The sequence below is a fragment of the Elgaria multicarinata genome, chromosome 7 (genome assembly GCF_023053635.1).
Source record: "Elgaria multicarinata webbii isolate HBS135686 ecotype San Diego chromosome 7, rElgMul1.1.pri, whole genome shotgun sequence".
Taxonomy (NCBI): domain Eukaryota; kingdom Metazoa; phylum Chordata; class Lepidosauria; order Squamata; family Anguidae; genus Elgaria; species Elgaria multicarinata.
Window position 1 is genome coordinate 86,621,185 of NC_086177.1, and position 16,158 is coordinate 86,637,342.

The window sequence follows — 16,158 nt, forward strand, 5'->3', positions numbered from 1 at the left end:
AGTAGTCCGTTGTTTTGAGTCAAGAAATAAAAGAGGAGTTGAGGAGAAATACCTTGCAGCAGCTGAGTCACTACAAAGCAGACGTGGCAGAGTGTGTCAGGGAAGACGGTGAAATTAGTGATCTGGGTGTGAGTGAGTGGGGGTGAAGCTAAAAGCTATGGGGAATGTCAGCACGAGAAAACAGCAGGAAAACAGTGAGGTTCAATTGGCCCGAAGTCCATGGCAAATGTAAAAGCACAGTCAGGGAAACCAGCATGGCTAGTTAACAGCAAAATAAAGCATCAGGGTCATAAATCAAAACTAGAAGTGAACTCATAATAACGCATCTGTGCCTGAAACAATCAGCGTTGAGCTTGGCAAGAGCTTGTCAGACGCTGGCTGTATCTTTAAGCCATGACATGAAGCATTAAAAGAAGAAAAACAGAAATAATAATAATAATAGATTTATTTCTTACCCACCTCTCCATTCCGATCGAGGCGGGTAACAACAGTAAATATAAAATACATAAAACTGAATTAAAACATACTACACATTGTTAAAAATATCCCAAAAACATTTTAAAACGTCTTAAATTAGCAAATAAGACTGATAATATGGGAACAGGTTAGTACATGAAGATATATGAACTTACTTGACTTGGAATGCGCATGATAGCACCATTAGAATTAGCATGAGATAAAAAATAGGGTAGTTGAGCTGCATGTTCCCCTTCACAGAAAGCATAATCATGGCCGCCACAGCTTTTGTCGAAATGATGGTCAGAGATGCTGGGGGAAAATAAAGACAGATTCACACATGTATATTAGCTAAATATCTTATGACTCAATGTCTCCCGCATGGACGTGTGAACAGCCTAAAGTTGACTCCAATCCTATGTATTTGCCCCTAAACCCCTGGAGTTCTCATCCCTTGAATGGCCAGGCATTCCCTGTATGGTCTTGATATTTCGAGTTAGGAAAGTTTCCCCATGACTCCTTGTACTACATGACCTAGCTCACCTATTGAAGTCACGTGAATTCCTTTATTCAATCTAAACCTATCTTTTGCTAAGGGTGCAGAGAAGAAAATGAGCATCTCGCTTGTTCCTAATTCTTTGCTTGTGGTGACAATCTAACACAGCCCCCAGCATATACACACACAGGAACGTAAGAAGCTGCTTTATACAGACCCTTGGTCTATCTACCCTTGTATTGTTGACTCGGATTGGGTTCATACAATCATGACAAGAAAATAATCCATCATGGTTTCTCCGCCTGCCCACCCCCACATGTGACTGCTATTTGCATTATCCACCATGACGCTGCGTGGGTCAGTGTTTCATCCAAACCCAGTGCACAGCATGGTGGATATGGCTTCGTACCCACCCTACAACCTATGGCTTGCAGTAGGGGTTGTAGAGTAGGTAGGAAGCGACCCCGCCATGCTGCTGGCTAGGTTCGGACGACACAGCAACCCGCCCTACATCATGGGGGATTAACTTCTTTTTCCGTCATGATCGTTGGAACAAGCTCACTGACTGGCAGCAGCTCTCCAGGGTCTCAGACAGGATTTCTTTCCTAGTCCTGTCTGAGGATTCCAGGACTGAACAAGGGACTTTCTGCATGCAATGCAAGTCCTCTGCCATTGGGCTACGTCTACGTAAAAATGACACTGTTAATATATGTGCATTGGGCATGAACAGGGAAAAGGGATGGAGACCCTTCCAGCAATACAGCTCTATGGTTGTGTGTGTGGTTTGTGGTTGTGGTGGCCCTTTATTCACAGGGGTAATTTCAGCTGTTAGGCACAGTTCTGCAACTCTCCTGGGCAACATGAGCCCCAAGGTGAGATAATGGGAGATAAACCACCGCGCGTTCAACGCTGGCATGTGGCTTTGTGGAAGCAGAGTCAAAATGGTGTAAAATAAAATAAAAAATCCCCAATAAAACTTGCCATTTCCGTCCTTCCTGCTGACAGCTATATTGCGGGAAGGTGAAGATATTAAAGCTGACAGCATTATCAGAGACGGCGGGACCATTTCCACCCAACTTCTATATAAATTTAACGATCAGGCATAGGAAGCTCCTAAGAGCCTCTTTAAATATTAAATACAGAAATCGCTCTTCTGGTTAAACGCAGCACCAAAGAGGGATGAATTGGTTTTGCTGACTCCGATAACAGATCCCATCTAGCTAGTGCAGCAGCAGCTGAAAAATGACATCATTTGCGACAGCAGGAAGCGTAGAAATCCTACTTGGTCTCTCCCACTTCGCCTCTCCAGCCTACCATACTGTAAATTCCAGATTAGGCATGAAGCAAGGTGCTTCTTGATGAGTCAGTTTCCAGAGCTGCATTGCCCAAAGCGTTTGCAGATTTATACCCAACACTTTTCTGCTCCCATTCCAGGGAAAATAAAACCCTAGCCTATGAAACATAGGCCTTGCAGCTTATTAAGACTAGTGTGGCAGATATAAGAATGCAGCACCTCCCCACACATGCTGCACCCCAGGCAAGCTGTACATATGGGTAAAATGGATAGAGACTGTGGAAGCTCGTTCCAGAGCATCCACAGAACTGTTTCACAACAAGATGCTGCGGCTTGGACTCTTGCTGGTTGAATGGAGCCTCAACCAAACGGGTGACCTCCACCTCCCAGTACTCTAGCTTGGAATGATGGGAGGGCACCAGGTTGGAGAAGGCTGGTTTAATGTTTGCATAGACGTCATGGAGAGGTGGCGGAATACAGGCAGGTGTGTTGATCTCAGATGGCTTTCAAAGGGGATTTGATGAATTCATGGAGATATATTCATGGTGATCCTGGGGTAAGTAATGCAAGTAACTAACTTAAGTCCCTTTCATTTCAATGGGTCTACTCTGCATAGAACAAACATTGGAGACCACCTCCTGGGGGTATATTTCCATGTTCATAGACCATGTGCTACTGAACAGTAGCTGCGGAGTAGTCACAGCAGGAGACGTTCTGCTTTTGGGGCTTTATGTCCTGCTTTTGGGCTTCCCAAAGGATGCTATACTAGAGGGATGTTCACCCTGATCCAGGAGGGTTCGTCTTACATCCCATTAAAAGAAAAATGGAAAGAGGAACAACGTAATGCCTTTATGGGAGCCACTCACTGTGTTGAGATTTTTAATTGGTCCTGATAAACTCGTGTTATACTCTTCCTGTTTGGTTCATTGGAAAAGAAATTCACCCTCCCTTAGATAACTTAAGCAACGTGATCTCTGACTGCTCATCAGAAAACAGGGGGGAAATGTTAGCTCCTAAGAGCTGCCATGTTATTCAATTACCTTGCCAGGACTGGTCCAGCCCTACAGGCCCCCAATCTGCCCCAGAGCTATCATTAGTCTAGTGCAGCCCTCCCCAACCTGGTGTCTTCCAGATGTTTTGGACTACAACCCCCCAATATTCCTGACCATTGGCCAAGCTGGCTGAGACTGATGGGAGTTAAAGTCTAAAACATCTGGAGAGCACCCCACTGGGGAAGACCGGTCCTGGGCTTCTGCAGCTCACGATATCTTTGGATACCCTCATCCTGGCCCATTTGTTACCTTCAGGCCTCAGCACAAGCAGAACAACAGTAACACTATAGAGACATTACAAGACAATTATGGAAAGTATGCTGTCGAACAGCTGGGACACCTGAAAGGCAGCCTCTCGGGAGCTGCTAGGTACGTCATGTCACCATCATGTTTGCTTTAAGGAAACTGGCGTTCCTTGCAGCGAACCCCTTGTGTGAATGACAGATCTGCACTCTCAAACACTAGATGGACCCTTGGTCTGATCCAGCAGGGCACTTCTGATGTCCTTATGATGTACAAACCATCCCTGGGTAGTTTGCCAGCTTTTGTGCAGCTTTCCCCCCATCCTAAAAGGTCGTTAGGTTAAAGGTGTGTTTCTGCATGTTTAGGCAGAAAAAAGGCCTGCAACAACATGCTGGCTGGGGAATGCTGGGAATTATAGGACTCCCCCCCCCTTCTAAACATGCATAGGATTGTGTCCTTAGTGATTGGCAGTGAGAGCTTTAAGAGGCAATATGTTGATATTTTTTATTTTTGCAAAATGGGTGGAGCCCAAATAGTAACAAAAATCCAGCATAGCTTCAGGCACTTGCTGCCAGTCACTAAGCCTTCAGAGAGACATCTCAGTTTTTCAGAATCAGGGGGGGAAACTGCACAAAAGCCAGGAAGCCACCCAATGCTCTGTGCTTGGAGGAAAGGGGATGGGATGTGGCTCTCTGGGGAGGCCCAGGGGACTAGATTGGAACTCCAGGAGGGCTGGATTTGGCCCCTCAGGCTGAGGTTCCCCACCCCTGATCTATGCCTTTGTGTCCCACTCCTTGTGCACGATCTGCGTTCCATTCGTCTCAACGGCTTGCACTTAGGAGAGTTCTACGGGGTCTGTGGCATCCTTCCACACTCTTCATTCTTCTGAGCTGAAGAGCGTTTTACCGTGCAAACGATGAAATCATGTTTCAGCTTGAGTGTACCATGAAGAACACAAACAAATGAACGATACTGAATATTTCATTTGCTGTGACTCAAAGCTCCAAGGGGGTGGGGAGAAATGCATGCAAACGAAAGCGCAAAGACAAAAACCGGGTAGGTCTCATGTTGCCTGTTCAGCCACGTGGCCTGTATGCGCTTCTGCCGAGCACTTTGATAGGCCTGACCTTTTACGCTTGAGTTATTGGCTTGTTTACTTCAGTCGATGCTGGGCAAAATCTCTTCTCAGGCAACGCGGCATTTCAGAGACACCCTTTAATTCACTCCTTCTGAGATCCAGTGGTAAAGAAGCTCTTAAGGTGTCAGCCCATAAAACTCCAACCAGCAGCAAGCACATCTAGGGCCCTGGCAAATGACCACAAAACACCTGATGCTACAGCACCGTTGAAGCGAAACAGGTGTGGACCTCATTGCTCCCCTGGATGGGAGCCCCACGGAATAAATAAATATTGGTTTCAAAAGGTTGCATCTGCATGCCAGCTTCTCATGCCATGGAAAACAGTGAGATATATTCTGCCAGGAAACACAAACACAGCCCTGGGAGTAGCAATACTGAAGGACTGAGTATACATTCCCTAAATAAATAAAACCAAGCCAAAAACAAAACAGATGCCCCAAAGCTAAACCTCCACTATTCAGGAATCCACCTGAAATGTACAGGACCAAATGTGAGTGAGTTGTCCAGGGAATCTATCTGGATGTGTGCACTTACTGGAATCGCTCCAGGCACCTTTCTGTGGATACAAAGGTTTTTGTCAGAGCTGAGAGAGGGTACACCTCTACTGTGTCCCAATGGCACATGCCCAGGGAGGGGGGAAATGCTCACTGTATTTCACAGGTGAGAACAGGGCGACAATTGTTAGACAATCCAGGCAGGTGAATGAGACAGACATGAGTTCTCAGCTGATAGAATGGACTGCACCATTTTAGACTGGCGCTGGGCACTAGTATTTCTGAATGCTCCCGTCTGTGAAAAACTCCCTGCAAATAGAAACCAGCAGCCAAAGGGCTGGGAGAGAAGTTTTCCTCTTCTGTGCTAGTGTTCTATTTGCAGTGAGTTGTTTTACATGATGCAGGATTCAAAATGGTACAACAAAACAGAGTAATGCCATGTTCTTTGTGTTTCTCAGAGGTTTCGAGAGACTCTTCTTCGTCAAGGGCAATTAAAACTTACAAAGCTTCCGAACAAGACTCGGAAGCCTCTGCTTCTATCCCACAACTAGAAGGGCACAAAGACAAGGAAATACAAATTTATTGGGAATTAAACACTGCAGCTGTCTGTTTTGTTTAATTTTAAGGCTAACTTTTTGATACAGTTGGTACAGTCTGCCTGTGGCCTAAAGTGTACCTGGCCACTATGGCATCGTGCTACATGTGTATATACAAGGCCCCCATAAGTGAGCATGGCGTGGGCAACAGCATGCAGCATTGGGCAAGTGGGCAGTTTGGGGCTCCTGCCTAAAGCTTTGGGGCCAGTTGCCACAAAGATACCAGCACGCAGGAACTCAGCACAAAACACTGTAGAAGGGCCGTATTCTTACCTAGCAGCGCTACCATTGCTAACAAAACCACAATGTGCTTCACTTCCCTTCTTTTATGGAAATACAAGAGAATGCAGAATGTTATTATTTCCATGATCTGAAAAGAGAGGAAAAAAGGAGGTAAAAAGCTTCGGTTGCTAGAAGGCAGAATAAAAGCATCAGACAAAATCTTTAACAAGATGTCACATACTTATTTCCCCCTTTAAGGGATGAGTAACCTCACCGCCATTTATCAAATAATTATTCCCATAAACCTTTCCCCAAACGAAGAATGTTCACATTTTGCTGTCTAGTTTTCCTACCCTTTCAAGTGCCTATTCTGTTTTTATAGCCTTGAAAAGATTTAAAACAAAGGAGAGAGAGAGGGAGAGAGAGAGAGAGAGAGTTTTGCAGTAATAATCTGGCAAGCACGAGCATCCAAGTTTAACTCTAATAATATAGAGCCATCGCTTTACATAGCATCCTGGTTAAGAAAGGCAAATAAAGACTGCCTGTCATCATCCAACTGCAATGAAACTCCTCCAGTGTAAGTGACTTGCATCCTAATATAGAGCTCATCTTACTTATCATTTGCATTAATTACCTCCACTTATCCTTCTTTCCCCCACCCTAAACTGTAACACTTGGACTAAACCTACAGTTCTTATTTTCAAAAACACCTGCAATGCATTTGTAACTGTACACTGGTTTTCAGTCCCTGCCTAGCCAACTACCTGTCAAAAGGTTGCAAAAAAGAAAAATATATCAGCGGGGTTTAATGGTATGCTAGGAGAGGCTGCTTTGCAAGACGTTTTACAGATGGGCTTGCCTTAACACTGCATATGGCCAGGGCTTGCTGCTTCATAATCACCAGCAACACCCCTACATGCATAGCACTTCCACTTCAAAGTGGCCTCCATCTGGGCCAAAGATTGTGCTTAGTAGACACATCCAAGAGGCTGCCTTTGCGGTACTGCTGCTGGGATTTGGGGGACCCCTTAACCTAGAAGAGGTGGGGCACGTGCATGCAAGTTCATCTTGTGATGCCCCTGATCTAATATAGGAAGCTGCATTTGCCAGAGTATTTGAGGATCATTTTGGGGATGGAAAGGCAGGATATAAATGGCTTGAGGCCAGGTTATCTGAAGGATCGCCTCCTCCCATATGTACCTGCCTGGACCCTAAGATCATCTTCAGGGGTCCTTCTCCATAAGCACCTGCAAAAGCAAGTGAGGCAGGTGGCTACCAGAAGGAGGGCTTTCTCTGCTGTGGCACCCTGGCTGTGGAATGAGCTCCCTAGAGAGGTTTCCATGTCACCTACGTTACATTATTTTCGACACCAAGTGAAGACCTTTTTATTTTCCAAGTATTTTAACAGTCTACCATCTTAGTCTTTTAACTTTGCTGCTTTAAAACTGTATTTTAAATCTGTATAAATCTCTGCATTGCTGCTCGGTTTTATCCTGGTTGTGCTTTTACATTGCACTTTTATATTGTGGTTTGTTTTATACCTTGGTTTTAATTTCTATGAACCGCCCAGACAGCTTTGGCTATTGGGAGGTATAGAAACGCAATAAATAAATAAATTCTAGCATTGAACAATAGTCCTTCCTTCTTTGGCAACATGCACAGTGGAAATGGTGGCACTGCTGGGCTGCTGAACCCACTGCCAGACTGGGGCCCCAATCAAAAATGCCCAACCTCTGGAGCTGGCCCTGTGCTGTGGAATGCAGCCAACAACTATGGGCCACCAGAGATGGGCAGATCAGTTTATTAGAGGTCCAGTTTTGAGTGCATTCAGTCGTATGTCTTTTTTGTCCCATTTTCTGGATTTTTTTTAAAAAAGCATGAAAAATTTGATTTAAGTTGCACACATTTTTCACTAAAATAGTCACTTTGGATGCCTTGCCCCTTAAAACATGCATATTTATTTAAACCGAGATCTACATCAGAAAATTCAGAGACATGCATAATCCGTTAAGTGTGTATTAGGTTGGTCCACTGAAGCAAAGAAAAAAAATCATACTGTACAAAATTCTTCAGGATCCCTATCCACTTCACAGTTTATGCTTTTCATCCCATGTCAGAAAAAACAAAGTCTGTATCAACGCAACTGCAGTTATCATTCCCTCTCCCAATTTTTCATAAAGGAGCTGCTTTCTTCTTCCTGCTTTATCTTGGCTCTTTAAAAAAATCTTATTTTTGCTCATTTTAGAAACTCACAGTTACGGCAGTGATGAAATACTCACATGCACTGAATTCAACTCACAGTGATTGCAACTACATCTTAATATGAAGAAAGATGGCAAGAGCACATCATCTGTGGGATTCATTTGCATGAATTTAGTGTCACATTAATGCAAACATCCATTTGTAATATGAACAATGGATTAGCAAACAATCCAAAATTCTACCCTCTGCCCTGAGTAATTTTTCAGCTGGTTTTTACTCTTAGGTCCAAGAGGCCATAAAAACAGAAATAATTCTCGCAAACAATTCATATTTCAGGTGCAGCGGGTAGTTTCCTCCACATAAAGATAATAAATATGGGTGAGTGGGTGGGGATTTTTACTGTCATTGTTTCTCTCTCTCTCTCTCTCTCTCTCTCTCTCTCTCTCTCTCTTTCTCTTTAATAAAGACTGATCTCATGTATACCTTTAACTGTTTTGAATATGAAAGGCATCAAATCTCATTGCTATTTCTTCTTAGAATAATTTTTTTCCTGGGCTAATCATGGTCTAATAATCTATAGTCATAGGGTATGAACATTTCCCTCTGTCTCTTTCATGGTAAATAGACTGGAAACAGGCTGCAAGTGTGCAATGCCCTACATTCACTGACCCCCTCCTTTCCTGTACCAATCCTTCTTTCCCTTTTCTTGCCACGGTTGGAAAATTGCACGTTACTGGAAAGGGGCAGTGTTGCAGTTAGTTAAGTCCTGAGAATTTTGACTACCGCAAGCCTTAGGATCTCTATAGCCTACAATGTGGTTTCCTGTAACTTTTTTTCCTTTTGCTCCTCCCTTTTCTTTCCCACCCCTTCTGACCTCCACCATTACTTGTGGCACATGTGTTTGCTCTCTTGCTCCAACCGGTGTAATACAACAGAAAATGGACTGAACAAACTCTTTTGAAACTCTACGCTGTACCTGCATTGTATATGCAAGAATATTGGTGAGTAAAACTGTTTTCTTTTCTTCACTGAAAAAGGCTATGCTCTCCTTTATTGTTCTAAGATACCCTGTGTGCATGTGGGACTGCTACATGCTCGTTCTGCTTTGCCTTTTTGTTTTTCTCTGCTAATTGCCTTTCTGACAGGAGGCATCATGATTAAATAATCCCATCAAGTCACTGCTAAAAACAGTGTAATGCCGGGATGTGGAACCTCTTTCAGCCCGATGGCCGAATTCAATTTTGGAGAAGCATTCTAGTGGTGGGTGGGGCCCAAAATGCGGCAGGGCCAAATTACCAGCATATTTTAGCATAAAACTTTTTTGGCCAGTAGCTAAGCCTTAGGAATAAGAGTCTGACCTTTTGGAATAGGGGAAAAAAACATGCAAAAGCCAGGAAACCACCAAACAATTGGGTTGGGGAAAAGAAAGTGGGGCCAGGGGAAGAGGTGGGGCCATTTGGGGAATCCCAGAAGGCTGGATTAGGTAAGCAGGCAGGCCTTGATTTGGCCTGCGGACCTGAGGTTGCACTCCTTTTGTAGTACCACAAGCAGCAGCCATAGTTAACAGTGGCCAGAATTCGCTTCAACCAGCAAATCAAACTCTGGTTAAGAAAAGACCATCATCCCTTTAATTTGTATGCTGTTTTTTTCCACACAATGTGCCCAAAGTAGCTCATGGGAGAAGAACAGCAATATAAAACCAAGAATGCATATCAATACAACTACTGCAATAACATACTACCACAATAATAATGCAAAGAATTCATTTCACTAATGTTAGCATAATAAAGATTTAAATGTACTACAAAATAGACAATATCAGCCATTAAAATACAAGCGCAATTGGATATGATTTATCAGAAATGTACAAGCTAGTCAAATACACCAGACCTTTCCAAGGCATTAACAAATCCAACCAGTTCCCCCAAAAGATACGAGTGCAGGAGAGAGCTGCCAGATTTCCTGCAATCCGCAGCAGCTGATGTCTCCCAAGTCTTACTCTCTCATTCTGGGGCAGTTGCTAAAGGGCTTCTCCACATTCTGGAGTCTTCCTGGGTTTAACGATTGGCATGCCCTCTCGTTTTGCCTGTTCCTTCCCGTATGTTCCAATTCTACCGCCAGCAGATGGCACTGTTTTATAGTACGCTTTTCATTTATTACCGCATTTTCAGGGCTTTATGAAATGACAGATTTCCGCTTGGAAACAGCAGGAGAGGTATCGGAGGTTGACGACGTCATGAAATGGACCTGCAAACATCCATGAATGACCAATCATGAGCGTGCATTAAACTGCTTGTGCAGAGAAGCTCAAAGGCTCCAACAGAGAGTGGGTTGATATTTAGTCTCTGCCCCTGTAATCTGGATGTTCCTGCTCAATCTGGTTAACATTAACCATGGTTAGTATTAGTACAGATGTAACACTAAACCATGGTTAATGCAGACAAGGAAAGAGAAGGGGAAATGTGGATAGGAGAGGGAAGATCATGTGTGAATCTACAGCTCATTCTTGTCCGTTTTTAATATGATTCACAGATCGGTGGATTACGTGAGCGCTGGGTCAGATAATGGAAATGCATTGACCTGGGTTTAGCCATGTAGGCGGAGGTGGTGTAGACCACAACAACACACCCAATACTCCTCTTGGCTCTAATCTGAAGCCAGATATGATTGCTAGATTTAGAAAGATCCAACACCCATATCTTATTTGTCATATTTGTAACCCAACCTTCTTCCAAGGAAGAGGATATTAAAAGGGACAGAAGCTATATAAGGGGGTGAGAGACCATCAGAGCGGGGGGAGAGAGAAGGAAGCTGTTCCTTCCTAGGGTGCAGCAGCAATGTTGAAGAAGAACAGACGCCCACTCTAGTGAGCAAAGACTTCAACTTTTTATAGATAATATAAAATAAGTGAACTTATTTTAAGTGAAGCTGGATGCTTCTAGACGGAAGGCTCTTGCACTACCAATGAGAAGGCGTTGTGCACCTATTCCATGAAGAGAGAATAGGTGGGTTAACTACGGTAAGAGAAAAGATGGAAAAAATGATTGGAAAACACTGGAAGCTGGATCCCCTGTAAAATTCCATGAACGAGGCAGGGCGGTGGCAGGGCAAACTCCATGACGGCTTGTAACCCCAAACAGTGACTAATTGGCAAAGTGGGGGTGTGGTGGGGCTGCCCCATCAAAAAAGACATCACTATTCAGAATATTAGTTCCGGCAACTGAGCAGGTGGATTTTCCCACATCATTTTTATTATCAAAGTGCATCTCTCATTTGGCTGATGAGATAAGCTGAGCAAGGTAGCCACTTCCATGGAGACTGCTGGCATGCCCAGTTGATATATTTGTTCTACCCATTTTGTTATACCTTTTGCAATTCCTCATTATTCTGATTTCTTTTCTTGATGTGTATTTCTTAACTGATTGGGTTGTATCCAAAGTTAGTCAAGTTCCACTCATATGTCTACTCTAAGTAGACCTAACATTGGATACAACCCATAATCTAGTATTCCTTACTGAGTCCCACAAAACATTTACGTTATTTAGTTTAAAATGTAATTTAAAAATTCTAAAATAAAGGATCAATTCTTAAGTGTGTGTTTGTGTGTGTGTAGGAGAGAGGGAGAGAAAGGCCTGAATAGGGCTTCTCAGTACCATTACTGATAAAAGAACATGCCATATTTACCATTTTTGTCTATGTACCGCATGTTACTAACATGTCACTACGTGTTATAATTTGTTTGTGTAAGTATGGACAATGTAAGGGATTAATGGGAGTGAAATAGGGACTATTTGTTCTTTTAACTATGGGAAAATTCCATTAAAAATTCATTTACAATACAGAAGATGTGCAAGTTATCTCCCTATTATTTGTTCTTATGTATAAGGAAACAAGAGACATCCCCCACACCCCAGAAACTCCAGTTCCCTTCTCAGTTTCATTACTGGTCCATGTTCCAGAAAACGTCCCCCACACCCACCCTGCAAGTAAGGAGAACTGAGTACCTGAAAAAGTTGCCTCTTTGACATTTCTGCAGATAGATTGAGACAAATTTACACAGAGAAGCATGTGGTAGATTGCTTAAAACAAATTTGTTGATTTTAATCATCTGTGTTTTGTTATATATGATTACTCTGTTCCGTTATGATTTTAGGCATCTGTGCTGTATTCTGTTTATAAGAATATTCGGTTTTGTTATGGCTTATGGTCAAACGATTAAAAAAAACAAACCCAACCAAAACACATAAATAAAAGAACCAATCAGGTTTGGGCAATCCTTGGAATCCCAAAATGGGAAATTCTCAACTCATCATTCTAAATGTGCCCCACTGCCAATATGTTCAAATCAATAAAGAGCATGAAGTTAAATTCAGCACTCCCTTTTGTATTTCTCACAGAAAATTAGGTCACCAGTAAATGTTCAGAAAACATATTCAAATGTATGTTTAAGTGCTTTCCTGGACTGCAGCCTAAACACTTAGAAGGTGAGGAAATGTCCTTCCTCCCACTTACAAGCCTACGGTTTTAAGACAGTTTTAATTCATTGAGAATGAAATGTCACTGGACATCTTGGCTTGGCAAGGCAAGGCAAGGTGCTCACTTAAAATACTGAGGAAACAACGCAGAACAGGATTGGCCCCTTCCAATCATAACTTTTCCAGTCTTTTAGAGCCTTTCTACATGCGGCATTTATTGTGCGCTTGTGTTTCCTCACTCACACTACTTTGAGGGTACATTACATAACATCCTCCTCCATGGCCTCTTTAGAACTGCAACCATTCTAGCATTATTATTTTCTAACAATGGAAGTCTGGTATTTCTGTGAATGTACAAATACACCACAGAATGGTGCATTTGTACAATTCTGCTATACCACAGCACCCTCTAGTGGTTGTGTAATGGAACTTCTAGAAAGGCAGAGAAAGACACACACCCCTTCCCCAGGAAAAACACACATGTAAAGGAGCCAATCTTAATCCCACAAAAAATCCAGAAATAGAAGTGGCAGGTTAAAAGCCTCATGTAGAAAAACCTAAGAGAGCAATCCTATGGTGCCTAGGTGGCAGCTGACTGCATGGCTTGTTAAGCAACCTGAACAACCCAACAACAAACCATGGGTTCTCAGGGTGGCTTGTTTGAGAAAAATAAGTCACGTTGCTTGGTTAACAAGCCACCCTGTGGAAACTGTATTGCATTCAGACAACACGATAACCCATGGTCCAACAACAACCCACACTTAACCACTGAGTATAGGTTAGGGTGTTATGTGAACAGCCCCAGTATCTATTCCCCTGTCTTGGTATCACAAAGCAGCCACTAGGTTCAGAACTGAAGGAAATTTTAAAGGAGTTCAGAGAAAGAGGTAGTATAAATACACTGGCAAATCCTTAAATAGCAACAACATATTTTGGAATTTCTTCGAAATATTGCATTATTTTATATAAATCAAACATTGTGTTGTTTTATGGCCAAGAACTGGCTGCCATCTGGCTGCAAATACCCATAAACCCTAACCATTGGCTGAGCTGCTGTTATAACAGGTGAGGGGAAGGCTATGTCATGTAACGCAGACAAACAATGCAGTTGCTGTCTGTGTGAGAAAGGGAATGTCACATGCTACTAGAAACACTTTTAAATTGAGACGTCATGAATTGAACCCATGAATTGAACCCAGACCAACACCCATGAGTGCTGGTCTGGAGTGTTTGTACTGTGTGTTGGGTACTCGAGACAGATTAGGGATTCTGCTGGTGTACCGTCCACCCCGCTGCCCAACAGTCTCCCTGCCTGAGCTGACGGAGGTTGTCTCGGACCTGGTGTTGAGGACCCCCAGGATGGTGGTTCTCGGGGATCTCAACTTCCATGCCGAGGCTGCTGTATCCGGAGCGGCTCAGGACTTCATGGCTGCCATGACAACCATGGGGCTGTCTCAACATATCATTGGCCCAACACACGCAAAGGGACACACGCTTGATCTGGTTTTCTCGACTGGGCAGGAGGATGGTGATCTGGAAGTGGGGGAACTAACATCTACCCCATTGTCATGGTCAGATCACTTCCTACTGAGGTTTAGACTCTCAGCGGTCTTTCCCCTCTGCAAGGGTGGGCGGCCTATTAAAATGGTCCGCCCCCGGAGGCTAATGGACTCCGATGGATTCCAGAGGGCTCTGGGGGATTTTCCTGCTGATATGGCCGGTGCTCCTGTCGAAGCCCAGGTCGCTCTGTGGAATGCAGAGATGACTCGGGCGGTTGACACGATCGCGCCCAAGCGTCCTCTCCCTCTGAGCAGAGCCCGGTCAGCTCCTTGGTATACACCTGAGCTGAGGGCGATGAAGCAAGAGGGGAGACGGCTAGAACGCAGGTGGAGGAAAACTCGTGCTGGGTCTGATCGAACATGGGTTAGAGCTCACTATCGAGCCTACTCTGTGGCGGTGAGGGTGGCAAAGAGGCAGTTCTTTTCCACCAACATTGCGTCTTCTCAGTGTCGTCCGGCGGAGCTTTTCCGAGTGGTTCATGGCCTGTTACACTCTGGGCCAGGGCGTGAGATAGTTGAACCCTCGGTAGCACGCTGACAAGTTTGCAGGCACTTTGAAGATAAAGTCGCTCAGATTCATCATGAATTGGACACCACACTTAATGCAGCACCACTAGTAGAGGCGTTCAGAGTGCCATCCGGCTCACTTTTATTGGATGAGTTTCAGTTATTGAGGCCCGAGGATGTGGACAAGGTGCTTGGCCAAGTCCGGTCGACCACCTGTGTGCTTGCCCCTTGCCCCTCGTGGCTCATTACATCAAATAAGGAGGGGATCGCCGGCTGGGTCCAGGAGGTTGTAAATGCCTCCTTGAGAGAGGGAGTGGTGCCGGCCTCTTTAAAAGAGGCGGTAATTAGACCACTCCTGAAGAAGCCTAATCTGGACCCGGAGGATGTTAACAACTACAGGCCGGTGGCAAATATCCCTTTCCTGGGCAAGGTGCTTGAGCGGGTGGTTGCAGGACAACTCCAGGCACTCTTGAATGAAACGGATTATCTAGATCCATTTCAATCGGGTTTCAGGCCTGGTTTTGGAACGGAAACTGCCTTGGTTGCCCTGTGGGATGACCTCTGTCGGGAGAGAGACAGGGGGAGTGCGACCCTGTTGGTTCTCCTAGACCTCTCAGCGGCCTTCGATACCATCGACCATGGTATCCTTCTGGATAGGTTGTCTGAGCTGGGAGTCGGAGGTACTGCGTTGCAGTGGTTCCGCTCCTACTTGGATGGCCGATTCCAGAAGGTGGTGCTGGGGGATTATTGCTCTGTGCCGTGGCTCCTAAGCCATGGGGTTCCGCAGGGCTCTATCTTATCCCCTATGCTGTTTAACATATACATGAAGCCGCTGGGGGAGGTTATCCGGAGATGTGGACTGAGGTGTCATCAATATGCGGATGATATCCAGCTCTACCTTTCCTTTTCATCAAACCCAGGTGAGGCAGTGACTGTTCTGAACCAGTGCCTGGGCATGGTAATGGACTGGATGAGGGCTAACAAACTGAGACTCAATCCAGACAAGACGGAGGTACTGTTAGCGGGTGGTTCATCTGTCCGGCGAGGTGATGTTTGCCCTGTCCTGGACGGGGTTGCACTCTCTCTAAAGGATCGGGTCCGTAGTTTGGGGGTGCTCTTGGATCCAGAACTGTCACTTGAGGCACAGGTGAACTCAGTGGCAAAGAGCACCTTTTATCAGCTTAGGCTGATATACCAACTGCGCCCTTATCTAGACAGTGATAGCCTAGCTACAGTTATCCATGCTCTGATAACCTCTCGTTTGGATTACTGCAATGCGTTATACGTGGGGCTGCCTTTGAAAACGGTCTGGAAGCTTCAGCTGGTACAAAACAGGGCAGCCCGTTTACTAACAGGGACTGGCTGGCGAGATCACATTACGCCAGTCCTTTTACAACTTCATTGGCTGCCAGTCCAGGTCCGGG

General features: G+C 44.6%; 1 protein-coding gene across 1 annotated transcript in view; it reads right to left on the reverse strand.

Annotated features, from left to right (window-relative positions):
* Nucleotides 1-16,158, reverse strand: part of NIPAL2 (NIPA like domain containing 2) — a 49,687-nt gene that overhangs the window by 10,920 nt on the left and 22,609 nt on the right. The window contains exons 6-7 of the mRNA XM_063131317.1: nucleotides 6,043-6,139; nucleotides 633-768 (exon numbers count right to left, since the gene is read on the reverse strand). Of these exons, the coding sequence (XP_062987387.1) occupies nucleotides 633-768; nucleotides 6,043-6,139 (233 nt within the window). The remainder of the gene's footprint in view (nucleotides 1-632; nucleotides 769-6,042; nucleotides 6,140-16,158) is intronic.